Raw genomic sequence first — 14,581 nt, 5'->3', positions numbered from 1 at the left:
ATGTTTTACAAAATGTAATTAATTAAACTTTACAACTCCCCTTGGAGAGGGATAAGGAAAATGGAGAGTTGCCTTAATCCATCACCGAACTGCAGCAGACACTGGGTTAGAGGAAAGCAGCTGTTCAACAGCATGCAGCAGCACTAGAACAAGAAAAGATCTCCGGGCAATGTCACCCAGGGAACGTACCACACACCCCTCCCTTCTGTCTGCCTGAACTGTGCACTTCCACTATAGGTTAAATCCCAATTCCTGCAGGTAACAGGGTGATTTTTCTCCTCTACCCGGCACCCCAGATTTGTATCTGAGATACCTGGCAGTACGGCATGCCATGTGTTGAATCCCCAGTAGTGCTACAGAGCAGGGGCAGCCAGCAACCCTGACCAAAACCGAGGGAGGCAGAAGATATAAAGCCATACAGCCACAAACTGCATCTCACAGTACTGGAATGCTGTGCAAGCTGGTGCTTAAAGTGGAGGGAGGGTAAAGTCCCCTTAATCCCTTGCTTACTTCCCTCTCCTCTCCCTACCAGTAAATCCACACCTGTTAAAGGTCACCCTGAAAGAAATTAAATACATCTGAATACTTCCTGCTGCAGCTTGGCTCCCCTGTCCCAGCCTGCTGTGGTCCCTCCCCATTCACACTGCAGAGCAGGAGAGGGAAGGGGGGTGCCCACGTGCCCTGCTTGAATGTCAGAGTCGCATGGCTGAAATCCCACCCCAGTCTTAGCTGATCTTTAGAGAGGAATCTCTTTCTCACCCTGGCTTTAAGCTCCTTTCTTGCCGACTGTATAGGATAACATGGCCACTGAGTGAGCCTGATTAGACAGATCTGTTTTGCCACTTCCACTACCTTGCAAAAAGCTAGAATTCTATCTGGTGCAAGATGGAGAGGGAGTGCAAAAGCATTGATATTTGTGAGTGAAGTATGACAACAAAATCACAGAGATACGTGCGAGGAGAGGTGTGAGGAGAGAATGATGCAAACAAACATGCATGCATCCATTGCTGCACCACAGACAAGCGCTGAGAAAAGGGAGAACAGATGGAGCAGCAGGTATCTTACCAACTCACTCACCAACTAATCAAACACAGCCATGAATCCAGCAATGGTGACTGCACCTGTTGATTGGAGAAAGAGGCAGGGCCTAACTCTCTGGATGTGCAAGTACCAACTGGAAGTCCTGGACTACATATGTATTGAGAGACAACTGGATGGTGGGGGCTGAGCTGTGGCTCTCCCATTGCAGCCCTACAAACCTCCTGATTCCTTTGTGTCTTCTAAGAAGATGCTTAGCTTACCCACTGGTAAAAAATGAGGTCTAAATAAAACAGTCGTGGTTCTTGGCTCCTAAGCACTTAATTCAATCTGATGTCTTCTTGATATCACAGGTTAAGTGACTGCAGCCATCAGGAAGAAAGAAAAACCCTGGGATACAAGCCCTTCCAGAAGTGCTCAATGGAGAGATGCACTGGGTTGAACTGGAGACTGGCTGCAGCCTGAGATCTGCAGGAAGCAACATCAAGCGGTGCCACAGGGCTGTGGAAACAATAATGTCCCAGACCCACCAGTGCCTTTGGGTCAGCAACTGAGCTTCTTCCAAGATACAAGGTAGCAGAGGGAGAATAGCCATTGACTGCTTCAGCTGGGAAGGTCAGATAGACAATTTCCACACAAGGCTATGAAAGTGCTGAGTATTTTCATCAGACATTAAGAGTGGGAAGAGAGGAAAAGTACAAGGATTGTGCTGGAGGAACTGACAGTGGATTGAAAAATGGTAACAAGGTGATTTTTTAAGCCTCTCTCACACTATTTAATTAGTCTTCAAATCCTCCCCCAATAATATGGGGCCTATTTGTACAACCCTCCTGCTGGGCCACTCACACTTAGCCAAATAGACACACTGATAAGGTGGGACTCATCACACCAATCTTCTCTACACTCATGAAGTCAGATCTGCTTGCACAGATGGAAGACGTGTTCACCCCTGCCCTTCTGGATTGGTACCACCATAGATTTCCCAGTGGGTACATGTCTTTCCTCTTTTTAGCACGAAGAAACTGTTTTTTCCTGGTGCCTGGTTTTATTTTCATGTTTGTCTACAGGAAGCAGGCAGTCTCAGATACAGGTGTCACTGCAGCAGATTTATCTTAGCGAAAATTCTTGCTTTGGTTTTGCAAGTGTTTTAATTAACGTAAATTATTTTACTACACTTTACTATTGATAGCATGTAATTATCTCCCCACAGGTATATATTTAGCTAACCAGCAGGCTGATCAAAGACCTACAAAATAAGGTACTTTTTGCAACTGACACTAGGTACAAGCAAAGGCCATCAAGATAGGACCAAAGGAGGGAGGAATTCCCCCTCCCCAGTCCTACACACAGGGCTCAATTTTTTCCACTCAAAAAGATAATCATAACATTAACTTACACATTTTATCAGAGGAACAAGAAGATGCATTGATACTCAAGTGCTGTGAAGGAGAAAAGAACTGTACACGTTAAACTATTCATCATTGGTAAGCAATCTCCTTTGTAAAGTGTTTTGAGGTTGACTAAGGAAAATGGCTCTGTAATAACACAGAGCAAGCAATCCGCTTACAATCATAGGTTAATTCTCTCAACTGCTTTTGCTGGGTCAAGCCCTAGGTATTAGTATGTATGCAAGGCAACTCACCATTTTCCTGAGGAAGTCTGGCCATGGAAGAGATTCCAAACTCCACAACCACTTCTCATCCTATTCAACTCAGGAGTTTGGCTTCCACTGCAAGCACAATTTTAGATTAATGAGGCTGAGACCTACACTGAGCAGCTGCCCTGCTCTCACCACACCAAACTGTTCATATAATTAAAAAATAACAGATTGGATCAAGCTACCTGGGAACATAACTTTTCTCCAAATTACTGGTTGATAAAACATGCATCTCCATTGAGATTCCGGAAGTGCTGGTAGCCCATGATTTCTCTTTCTCCTTGATGGCTGCAGCTGCTTAACCTGTGCTGGTGGGAAGACATCAGATTGAAATAAGTGTTTAGGAGCCAAGAAGTGTCCTGTGCCAAACCACATGTTTCAGAACTGTATCTGTCCACTTGTGTAGGTTTGATCCTTTATTAAAAGCGCTAGGTGCTTTGTCATCAGTTCCAGTGGCGCAGGATCAGTTAGGTAAATCCTCGTCTCTTGACCTTCTTGAAGGCCACTCTGTGCTACTTTACACACCTATGGACACTGTGCCTGCGTATTACTGTAATATCACTGACCACCAGGCCCAGGCGAGGCCCTGAGTTTTTAAAGGGTGGCACACAGAACAGAAAAAATGATCCCAGCCTCTAAGATGTTACACGCTGACGGAGGTCATGTTATGCTTTTTACTTCTCCTTTTCAGCAACTTTAGTAAAGACTCTTACTTAACTTTTCATGCCACAACTGAATCTTTGGACTGAAAGCTGCAGTATTATGTGTTATGGTTGCTACCGGAAAAAGGAAATCTATTTCGTATCTATTGACGTCTTTTGCAAAATACTCTGGTTTTTTTGAATGATGTACTCCCTATTATTTCTATGCCATTACTTATAAACTTCACAGCATTTTCTAGAGGAGTCTTCAGTAAGATGAAAACCTCAGGGCAACACTGCATTAGGCTTTTATTTTTATAGGTTGGGTTAAACATTCTTGAAATTGGTAGGTTTAACTGCATTCCTTTATTTAGGGTAGCTGAAGGAGACATTAAGTCTATTTCCACCCATGATGCAAGAATGCTGAAGTACCTGAAGGCTCTGGGAGGACAGTTTTGGGTAGGATATTAAAAGGAAAGAAGGTTATGTGTGGATGGACAATACAGTTCAGGTGGAAGAGGAGACAGAAAGACAGCATATTGAAACAGGCAGGGAACGGAAACTTCAAAGAGCCTGAACAATCATTGATATAAAACCTGGACTGAATACAAGAAACAGAGGGATTTGGGGTCACGCTGCTGCCTGGAGCAGGTCTGGAGCTATAAGGAAGGAAACTGGCTCTCAACTGCGTGATTTCTTCTGTGTTCAGGAAAAAAGGGCTGGGAGCATTTTGCAAGCAAACAGAAATACATCAGAAATACCCCTCTTCACTCCTCCTCCCATCTGATCAACCAGCAAGACCCTGAATTTTGGCCAGCAGCACAGGTCAAAGGGAGGAAATGTGTGCTGCGCTGCAAAACCTCCCGCACATCTGTACTATTTAACATTTCCTGCTTGGTTCGGGATTATTATGGCACAAAGACAACAGCATCATTCCTCTCTTACCCTACCAGAGCAGGCAGTTCAGGCCAAGGTTTGGGTTACTGCTGTCTCTGATTGCATTGGAGTTGTGTCCTTGTTGTGGATTTCCATTCCTATCATAACAAACCAGATTTTCCCAGATTCCGCTATAAGCAGTTTGAGTAACTCTAACTGCTCTTCTGCTCCACAGGGAACTCCTTTAGATGAGGCACCCACCATGGGGTTTTTTCCTGTAGGTGAATTAATCTGCCTTGCATGAATAATCCTATCTAAAACAATAGGCTGCCTTGCAAGAATGAGGGAAGCAAGTTTGAGGCATGCTTTTATGCAAGTACTGTAAAAAGGCCACATAGTAGTTCATCAGGGGACACTTCAGCAATAAAATGACATTTACCGGGAAAGCCCAATAATGAAATAAAGGATAATGTAATACAGGGATTTTTAACGCATTTAACGGGGACTAAATTTGGAGCCCTTCCTTCAACTAATGAGGCACACTATATTTTCCTAATCCTACTTTCTGTTAATAACTAAAAGAAAAAAAACAGGCAGTAATCTATTCCTTCTGCTTTTATTTTTATGTTATGGGAAAGCACTATTCAATGTAAGTAAATTAATTTCAGTAAAATAGCAGGTGAAGCTAGACATGTAGACCAGCCTCTGAGTAAGATGCGTTAGAGTACTGTGTCTCTTGAGACATGAGAGGTCCCATAGGTCCCACGCCTTAACTCATTTAATACCAGGAAACACAAACCCCACAGATTATAACGCAAGAATCCTGCAGTGGCAGGAAGGCAGCAACCTAAGAGAAGGAAAAGCTGCAGAGATTAGTGTTTATGTAGGAGCCCTGTGGGCCCCCTTCAGCATCCTTAATTTAGTCTTCATCATCTCTGATCTGTTCTAACTGTCCTCTGTGGGATGGAGATTTAATATCTAGGAAACGTAGGGTTCTGGCTGACCTGTCATGAACAGCGGTGGATGGCTGCTCCCTTTACTGCTGTATCACTTTGCTTTTCAGACTCAGCACAATAAACAACAACAAAACCTGACACTATTTTATGAATCTGAATGATATGATTTAAAACCTCTAGAGGTCAGACGAATGGAGAACATCTTCCCAGCAGCTGCTTTTTGCTAAGTGCGGGTGACACCTGCTGGAGTCCTCTCCCCTGTAACCCCCCCTCAGTCCACCGCCGCCAGCTCTGCAGGGGGGTTATCTGCCCAGGGTGCACCTTCTAGGTGCCTGTGTGCACTAAATCCCCCAGAAAGACACTTGGGAACATGAAATAAAACTGGGTGGCTCTTTTCTATTGCACGAAGGCAAAAAGTGTCTTTATCTGTATCTTACCTCTTCCACCGCTCTGGTTATGCAGGTGTACTTCCACCGTACACCCGGCTTCTCCTTTTGCCTTTACCAGCCTTCCAGTGGAGCTGTAGTAAAACGCAGCCTATTCCCACAGTGGAAAGTCCTGAGTGGGCACTGAAATGGGACCACACAATACATTATTCATCTGTCACCTAAGCCCTGTGAAAAATACAGTCTAACATTCCTCCTCTCATCTTGAAGCCACCTAAGAAGACTGCAGGAGAGGGCAGATGACCCCTGGAAGAGGTCTGAGAAGCCCTCACTTCTTACAAGATACGGTAACAAATTTAAATGTATGCTGCAGTATATACTATCTGTGAACGCACATTCACGGTGTGAAGAGTTGCAACTTCTTCAGAGCATACTGGGAAAGGTTCATTTGTGAGACATCAGCAGCCCCAAAAAGACTACTAATGAAGCCTTGTGATGATGCTGATGAAGGCTTGTGAATTTTTCTCACAAGCTGCAGCACTGGGAAGCACCAGCACCCGGCACCCAGCACCCCACAACATACAGCAGGGATGGTTCAAGGCATTGGCCTGCCCTGGGGCATGGAAAGACACCATGCACGAGTCCTTCACGTTGCTGGGCTGGCGTCCACTTGTTACCTCATAGACATATGTTTAGTTATATTTTAAATATTTAGGTAAAACAAACTAACAGCTCAAGAGAACTTAGGGACAGATCTCTGCAGAAATGTGGCACACGTGGTATCCAAGGACCGTTCAGGTTATATGTAAAGCATACCTAAGATATCAGAAGTCTGGGCAGTGAGCGAAAAGCTGCCGGTGTTACAGGTGAGGAACCTCTCAGGGTTACAGACTGGCTCGGCCAAGGACATCCACCTTCTCAGCAACAAGTCGGCACGGTAAGCAAGAGCTCTGGTGCCCTCAGACGACACGCAACCACGAAAGGACAAACGAGCTGGGCTATTCGCCCCCAAAGGACCACCAAAGGCCCCCCAAGACCCCCGCGCAGGCGCAGCAGACCTTGCTTGCTCAGCACAATTCCCACGCAGGCGCCGCGGGCTTGGGGAGCTCAGCACGATGAATATGTATTAGATAGGCGGAATAATTGTATTAGAGAGGTGGAGAGTTGTACCTTTTGTGTATAAATATCTGGTAAAGAATCCTAGGAGGTGTGCTCGACTTGTGGAAATCTTCCACCTCGCATCCTGCGCAGAATAAAACAACGCCTCCTCTCTAAACATACTTTGTGTGTTTCGGGAGTCATTCTGGATTCAAGGTAACAATTTTGGCACCCCAGATGGGACTCTGCTTTTGAGACCGGACTTTGATCGACACTTGCTACTGCTGCAGGTATCACGAGCTGGACTCCAGGGCACAGCAGAGGATTTTTCTGGGAACTCCCCTTGCAATTCCCTGGTGGTGATAAGTGAGCGATTGAAACTGGGATAGAGACATTGTTATTCTGATATTCCCCAAGTAAGGCGTACCCATTGAAGGTACAAATTGGTAGTCATTGCAGCTGCTACTTGATAGTATTCTCCTGTGTTAGTATGGTGATACTGGAGCAGGCAGAATTAGGTTTTGGCTTGGTGTACTTGTATTTGTTCCATTATTGGCAATTTTAAAGGACTGTTGTGACATATTGGAAAATATTTACAAATGGAAAACTTGACTTCTTCTGAGCGAGGGGGAATACTGAAGGTTTCCCCACTGGGTTGTATTTTGGAACACTGGAATATGTTTGGAGGTGATCTGTTAACACATAAAAAGTTCACAGAATATTGTAACAAATGGTGGCCGGTATACATATTGGAAGACCAAGAGAAGTGGTCAACGAATGGAAATTTGAATTATAATACTATAACAAATTGATGTTGTTTTGTAGAAGGGAAGGAAAATGAGATGAAGCACGTGGATTTCTTTCTTACATTGTAAACGAATTATAAGAGCAGAATGGACTGTGGATTGATAACAAAAGATTAAAATGTTTTGGCTTTAGAACAAGTTCAAGACAAACCGCTTAGATGTTGTTGTTCTGCATGTAATATATTGGTAAAAGATACGAAAAGTATAAGGAACTGGTAGAGAAGGAAGATGATGTAGAACTGTTAGTGTCTCCAAGACAGGAAAACATTCAGGGAGGTAGTGATCAAGGGGAAGAAGCAGAAAGGGTTCATGCTCAGGATGCATAGGCAGGAAGACTTGAGGATGATTTTCCCACCACCAACCCCAACTGGGACCCTAACAATCAGGCACAAAGATTATTGCTGAGTGAATATCAGAGACTGATATTATTCGGTGTAAAGAATGTGATACTGAAAATGATTTTTTTTTTTCAGAATTATATCAGGTGGTACAAGATGAAACTGCATCAGCTTTCCTTGAGTGATTATGCAAAGTGGCTAGGAAATGGACAGATTTGGATCCAGAGAGGGAAACTGATGCACTGACATTTGTGACTCTGTTTGTGGGACAGTTGAATCCTGACATTAGGAGGAAATGGCAAAAGACAGAGGGAGCAGATGCAGGATCTGTCAATAAGTTATTAGAGGTAACATGGAAAGTGTACAACAGTAGAGAGGAAGAGAAGAAATGACAGGAGAAAGATCAGGTTAAGAAGGAAAACAGAAAATCTCAAGTATTGGCTGCAGCAATAGCAGAAGGCAATCAAAATAGGAGAAGACAAAATGAAGGAGGCAGGCCAAGTCACCCTCCTATGGGAAAAAATAACGGGACCCCCTTCAGAGCTGGGGTTAGCCTACCTTTGGATAGAGACCAGCATGCTTTTTGTAAACAAAAAGGGCATTGGAAGGGGGAATGCCCTCAAAATCAATTTCCAATAAATTTTGTAAGGACACAGGAGAATCCTGAGGTGGCAGAATTGCTTACCCTGGATCAAGATTCAGATTGACAGGACTGGGGGATGAATCAAAAGTTTCCCCAACAGAACCCCTGGTTACCTTAAAGTTGGGGGAGGAGAAAATAGATTTTTTAATAGATACAGGGGCAGCTTGTTCAGTATTAACAACCTGTAAAGGTAAATTGAGCAGACAAAATCTATGTATTATTTAAGCCATAGAGGAAAAAGGAGGTGAGGCCATTCTTCCAACCAAATAAGTGTAGAATTGGAAGCAAAGTCTTTACTCATAAATTTCTATACATTCCTGACTGCCTGATGCCTTTGTTGGAAAGAGATTTACTCAGTAAACTAAGTGCATGAACTGTTTTTGAAAAAGGAATATACAGGTTCAAACACCAGAAGAGAAAGGCCTGGAAGCACAAGTGTTTATGTTACAGGAAACAAGAAACTCCAGAACCTGAAATGATCCTGGAAGAGCTACTGAATGCAGTAAACCCTCTGGTATGGTCCTCCAGGATCCCAGGACACTCTGACATAGCTGAACTGGTAATCATCCCATTAAAACCTGGAGCACAACTGGTAAAACAAAAGCAATATTCTATTAAGCTAGAAGTAAGAAGGGGTTTAGAGCCTTTAAGAGAAAATTTCATGACTCGTGGACTACCATGAGAATGCCAATCAGAGTATAACACCCCAATTTTGCTGGTAAAGAAACCTGATTTGAATGAATATAGATTGGTCCAAGACTTGAAGGCAGTAAATCAAATTGTGCCAGATGTCCACCCAGTTGTGGCAAACCCCATATACTTTACTGACAACAATTAAAGAGATTGATGGATGGTTTACTGTATTTAAAAAGGTGCCTTCTTTTGCATCCCTGTGGAGCTGGGAAGTAAAAAGATACTTGCCTTTGAGTGAGAGAATCCAAAAACTGGTTGAAAGACCCAGCTATGCTGGACCATTCTTCCACAGGGATTTAAGAATAGCCCAACAATCTCTGGAAATGGACTCGCCAGAGAATTAGAAGGGTGGAAAAAGGAGGATACAGAAATAACTTTATTGCAGTATGTGGATGATCTCCTTCTGGGAACACAAACACTAGAGGATTCTATAGGATATGCTATTGACCTTTTGAATTTTCTAGGAGCACAGGATAACGAGTTTCAAAGGCACAAATTGCACAAAAGGCCGTGATTTATTTGGGGTTCACCATTACCCAAGGCCAACGGAGCCTTGGTCCCTAAAGAAAGGAGGCAATTTGCCAGATGTTATCTAAACGAGAATGGAGAGCATTTCTAGGAACGGCCGGGTGATGTCGCCTTTGGATCGTCAACTTTGGACTGATTGCAAAACCCCTTTATGAGGCAATGAAAAGTGCGGGAGAATTTCTTGAATGGACTCAAAGAGTGCCAGACAGCTTTCCATCAGTTAAAACAAGCCCTGATGTCAGCATCAGCATTAGGATTTCCTAATTTGGAAAAACCTTTTGAGATTTTTGTGAATGAAAGACAGCACATTGCACTTGGAGTTTTAGTTCAAAGGACTGGATCTTGGAAAAAGATCCAAGATTTTCTTGGAAAATATTTTTCCAAATAATTAGATCAAGTAAAGGATGGCCTGCCTGTTTAAGTGCCGTTGCTGTGACCATGCTATTCATACAGGAAGCTAGAAAATTTACTTTGGGACAGAAAATAACAGTGCAGGTATCATGTGGTGACAACAGTTTTGAAACAAAAAGGGGGACAACATTGGTTGTTCACATCATTCCATGATGTGGAAACTGAGAATGACACTCACTTTGAATCCAGCCACTCTACTACTGTTGTCTGGGGAAAGTAAATCGGAATATGATTGTTAGAGAACAATTGAACAGCTATATTCAAGTAGGATTGATCTGAAAAATATACCTATGGATTCGGCTGACTTGAATTTGTTTACAGACAGGAGCAGCCACGTGACTGATGGAATTTGAAGGGCAGAAAACGCAGTTATTTCTGGAGAAGATGAGTTGGAAGCAAAAGCCCCTCCTGCTAACACTTCTGCTCAAAAGGTGGAGTTGATTGTGCTAATAAGAGCCTTGCAAGTAGCAGAAGGGAAGACTGTGAATATATGGACAGATTCTAAACGCTTTCAGAGTAGTCCATGCACATGGAGCAATTTGGAAGGAAAGGGGTCTCCTTTTGTCAGAAGGAACACCAGTTAAATATGGAGAACTAATAAGAAAATTATTACAGGTCATAAGTTTGCCTAAACAAGTGGCAATAATGCACTGTAAAGCCCATCAATTTGGGCATGCTCCTGAAGCAATTGGGAATCGATGGGCAAATCTGGCAGCAATAAGGGCGGTAGAAGAACACATCTTGGGAATGTGGCCTGAAAAGAATAGATTTGAAAGGACCACCAACCTATAGCAAGGATTCAGATGATTACAGAGTGTGACGAGTATAACCACATGCCTTCCATTGCCAAAATCTAGTAAAAATCCTCTAGAATGGGGAATTTTCCCATTAAGGGACACTCTAATAGTCGCTCTCAGTAAGGCCCTAGCTGAAGATAGCACTTGCTATTTGACACAAAATAGAACTTATGTACCAGATCAGACTAATAAAACTGGGGAAATGTGTTACACTTACGAGACAGAAATGTATCAGGTATTATGAAGACTCTTGTGGCCTGTGATGGAGAGACAGAGACATATGGGACAGTGATGACAACTGAGACAAAAAAGGTTGAATGCCCCCAGCCAAGTACAAAAACAAGTTGGAAAAACTCTGTGGAAGGTAAATGGAAATATATTAATTCAACTTCTTGGTGTTCTGAATGGAAGGGAGAATGAAGTATTTGAAACTTCCAAAGGGGGAAACCTACCTCATAGACATACATTTGGTTATATTTTAAATATTTAGGTAAAACAAACTAACAGCTCAAGAGAACTTAGGGACAGATCTCTGCAGAAATGTGGCACACGTGGTATCCAAGGACCGTTCAGGTTATATGTAAAGCATACCTAAGATATCAGAAGTCTGGGCAGTGAGCGAAAAGCTGCCGGTGTTACAGGTGAGGAACCTCTCAGGGTTACAGACTGGCTCGGCCAAGGACATCCACCTTCTCAGCAACAAGTCGGCACGGTAAGCAAGAGCTCTGGTGCCCTCAGACGACACGCAACCACGAAAGGACAAACGAGCTGGGCTATTCGCCCCCAAAGGACCACCAAAGGCCCCCCAAGACCCCCGCGCAGGCGCAGCAGACCTTGCTTGCTCAGCACAATTCCCACGCAGGCGCCGCGGGCTTGGGGAGCTCAGCACGATGAATATGTATTAGATAGGCGGAATAATTGTATTAGAGAGGTGGAGAGTTGTACCTTTTGTGTATAAATATCTGGTAAAGAATCCTAGGAGGTGTGCTCGACTTGTGGAAATCTTCCACCTCGCATCCTGCGCAGAATAAAACAACGCCTCCTCTCTAAACGTACTTTGTGTGTTTCGGGAGTTAATTCAAGGTAACGCGCTGGAGAAGGGGCGCGGCCGCTAAGGAGACTGCGGGAGCGCTGCCCCGGGCCCACCACAGGCCGCCGTGCTGCCAGGGCCCCACCCCCACAGACCGCAACGCGGGGCCTTCGGCAACTGAGGCAGCGTGTGCGACCGCCACTGGGGAACCGACCCCTCCGGTGAGGAGATGGGACGGGGACAAGGCAACACCGGGGCCATCACCGCCTCAGGCGCCGCGCTACCCGCCCAAGATGGCGGCCGCCCCCGCGCAGCTGCCGGTTGCCGCCTGACCTGCCTCCCGTGAGCCTCAGCGGCCCCTTCCCGGCGGCCCCCGCGGCGGCGCAGAGCAGAGCGGCAAGATGGCGCAGCCGCCGGGTGAGTGCAGCAGCCCGCCAAGGTGACCGTGGCTCCCTCCCTCCCTCCCTTCTTTCCTCTCTGACCGGGCCGTGTGTCTCTCTGTGCCGCAGTTCTCCTCAAGGACATGAAGCTGCTCGACGTGAAGCTGGGCCAGCTGCCCACCTGGCTGGCCATGAGGGACTTCACCCCCGGCGGCATCGCGGGGGCCCTGCGAAGAGGTGAGGGGGCTGCGGGGGGCTGCGGGGACCGCCTGCCCTGGGGAGCAGCTCCCGGCCGGGGAGGATGCACCCCTTCTCCTGAGGGAGCTGGGCAGGGCAGGGCGCAGGCACCTCTGGCCGGTGGCCGTGGCAAGGGTTCCAGCAGAACAGGGGCTGCTTCGTGGCCATTTCTGCTTTCCCAGAACAGCACGTCCTCTAGCATCTTGTTCTCCCGTCTGTAAATTTGTTTTTATCCGCCAAAGGTTTGCTTTCCGCAGTCCTTCTTCTATAAAGAGGAAATACAGTGGCCTTACTCCTGACCCCTGAAACCATTTGCTGAAAATCTTGAGGTTTCCCCAACATCACAAGTAAATAAAGTTAAAAAAAATCAAACAAGTGATCTCTAAATATGGTGAAAAAGGACACAGGGCTTTTATCGATCACTTGGCAAAAGTTTAGACCAATGCCCTTTGCTATAGGTACAAATATGACGTTCAGGTAGATTTAAACACAAAATGTCAAACACAAGTGTCTACAACATATACACTGGTATTAAAGAACTCAGTAATTCCAAACTAGCTTGAGCTCATTAAAGTCACAGTAATGTTTAGGGGAAAATTATAAATGGTTTGCTTTTTTTTTTTTTTTTTTAAGGCTTAGCGCTATTAACTGGAGTTCACCTTGCTTAACACACAGGCTGCCTTCTCTCAGGCTTGCTTCTGAGGCCCTCAGGTGTCTCATTAGAAACAATTTCCTGAAGTTGTGTGACACCAGGCAGCTTCTTTCCAACACAGAAAATTATGCCACTCATCTGGCTGCTGTGAAAACTGTTCTTCTACACAGGTTATGAGAGATACTACAATAAATACATCAATGTGAAGAAGGGGGGCCTCGGTGGTATCTCCATGGTGCTTGCTGGTTATGTTGTTGTCAGCTACATCTGGAGCTACAGTCACCTGAGTAAGTAAAAGCAATACTGAGTGCCTATAGTGCAGCCTGGAAGATTGCTTAGGGCGATAAAAACACTCTGCTGCTGCTTTTAGAAATAAAATGAAAGACTGTGCTAACGATTGCTGCTTGAATCTGAGACTGTGGGCAAGCAAACTTATTTTAGCCAAGAAAACTTAAATGCTTACTTCGGAAGGTGTCAGTATTTTCTTAGTGACAAAGAAAGCTTAGGTCTTGTTGCCTCTCTGGTCTGGCAGTACATAAAAAATACATGCTTGGAGTATTTTTTAGAGTTCTTTCTGTCCTCTTAATTTCAGGAGTGGCTTGGGTTTTTTTGTGATTTCAGTGAAATTAACTTGCTTTACTTTGAACGATACAGAGCATGACCGCCACAGGAAGTACCACTGAAGGGTGAATTTCAGAAAGTGAAGGTGCAGCTCTCAAACAGACTTGGCTACTGGAACAGTTATCCTGGCAGAAGACACCAGAACTATTCATATTAAAATCTGTACTATAATAATAATAATAAAATGCATATGCTTTGCATTCACTGAGCTGACTTGTTAATTGTACAGTGCGTGTAAGTTTGCCTTGGAGTTTCACCCCTCAAGGTAAGTTCAGAAATGGTTGGGAAAGCATCTGCTACTTGGGTTGCATTATGAACTGGGGAAACTATTACAATTTAATTCATATTTAACTTTAATAAAAGTACAAAGCATTGGATTGCTTCTTAATGGCCTTTGTGTACAGGCTGGACAACTAGCTGAAAGGGTATGTTTTGATTTGAAAGAAAAATACCTGAGCTTTTGGTGGCTTGTTGGTGTGGCCATGTGTTTCTGACTCTCAGGCTGTCACCTGCTGACTGTAGGTATTTGGGAGTTTTCCATCGTTGCAGAGCACTGTCTGAGATGAGATCAGTTTAGCTTTGAGAAGGTCCGTGACTCTCACTCTGTCACTGGGATTCTAATGCTTCTTACTTCCAACAACCCAAAATTTCTATCAAAACTCTTACCCACTTTCATTGCTAAAGGAAGCTGGATGGTTATTCTGAATGGGTATAAGCTTAAAAGACTCTTGGTATAACAAAGCCCTGTGAAATTAAACTAAAATAAAACTTTGCTTCTTGACTTAAATGCAGT

At 44.4% G+C, this 14,581-nt stretch overlaps 1 protein-coding gene and 1 long non-coding RNA gene across 2 annotated transcripts in view; one reads left to right on the top strand and one right to left on the bottom strand.

Moving 5' to 3' along the window:
- The window catches only part of LOC130148271 (uncharacterized), a 54,866-nt gene extending 42,846 nt beyond the window's left edge, over positions 1-12,020 (bottom strand). Inside the window, exons 1-4 of the long non-coding RNA XR_008821505.1 lie at positions 6,371-12,020; positions 5,606-5,737; positions 2,881-3,003; positions 2,681-2,767 (exon numbers count right to left, since the gene is read on the bottom strand). This is a non-coding gene — a long non-coding RNA (uncharacterized LOC130148271). The remainder of the gene's footprint in view (positions 1-2,680; positions 2,768-2,880; positions 3,004-5,605; positions 5,738-6,370) is intronic.
- A 138-nt stretch (positions 12,021-12,158) lies between these two features.
- On the top strand, positions 12,159-13,992 carry ATP5MF (ATP synthase membrane subunit f). The gene is made up of 4 exons (XM_056336703.1): positions 12,159-12,315; positions 12,408-12,515; positions 13,338-13,454; positions 13,822-13,992. The coding sequence occupies exons 1-4, from the start codon at positions 12,300-12,302 to the stop codon at positions 13,848-13,850; spliced, it is 270 nt and encodes an 89-aa protein (XP_056192678.1). The 5' UTR covers positions 12,159-12,299; the 3' UTR covers positions 13,851-13,992.
- Positions 13,993-14,581: the final 589 nt, after the last annotated feature.

Source organism: Falco biarmicus, chromosome 4 (genome assembly GCF_023638135.1).
Source record: "Falco biarmicus isolate bFalBia1 chromosome 4, bFalBia1.pri, whole genome shotgun sequence".
In the NCBI taxonomy this organism is placed as follows: Eukaryota; Metazoa; Chordata; class Aves; order Falconiformes; family Falconidae; genus Falco; species Falco biarmicus.
The sequence above is the reverse complement of the archived record's forward strand: the minus strand, read 5'-3'. Positions and strand labels throughout refer to the sequence as shown.

Bases quoted from the DNA above. Each gene is read 5' to 3' on its own strand.
- ATP5MF (XM_056336703.1), top strand. The intron at 12,516-13,337 runs GTGAGGGGGCTG...TCTTCTACACAG, and splicing joins CGCGGGGGCCCTGCGAAGAG to GTTATGAGAGATACTACAAT. The intron at 13,455-13,821 runs GTAAGTAAAAGC...TGAACGATACAG, and splicing joins CTGGAGCTACAGTCACCTGA to AGCATGACCGCCACAGGAAG.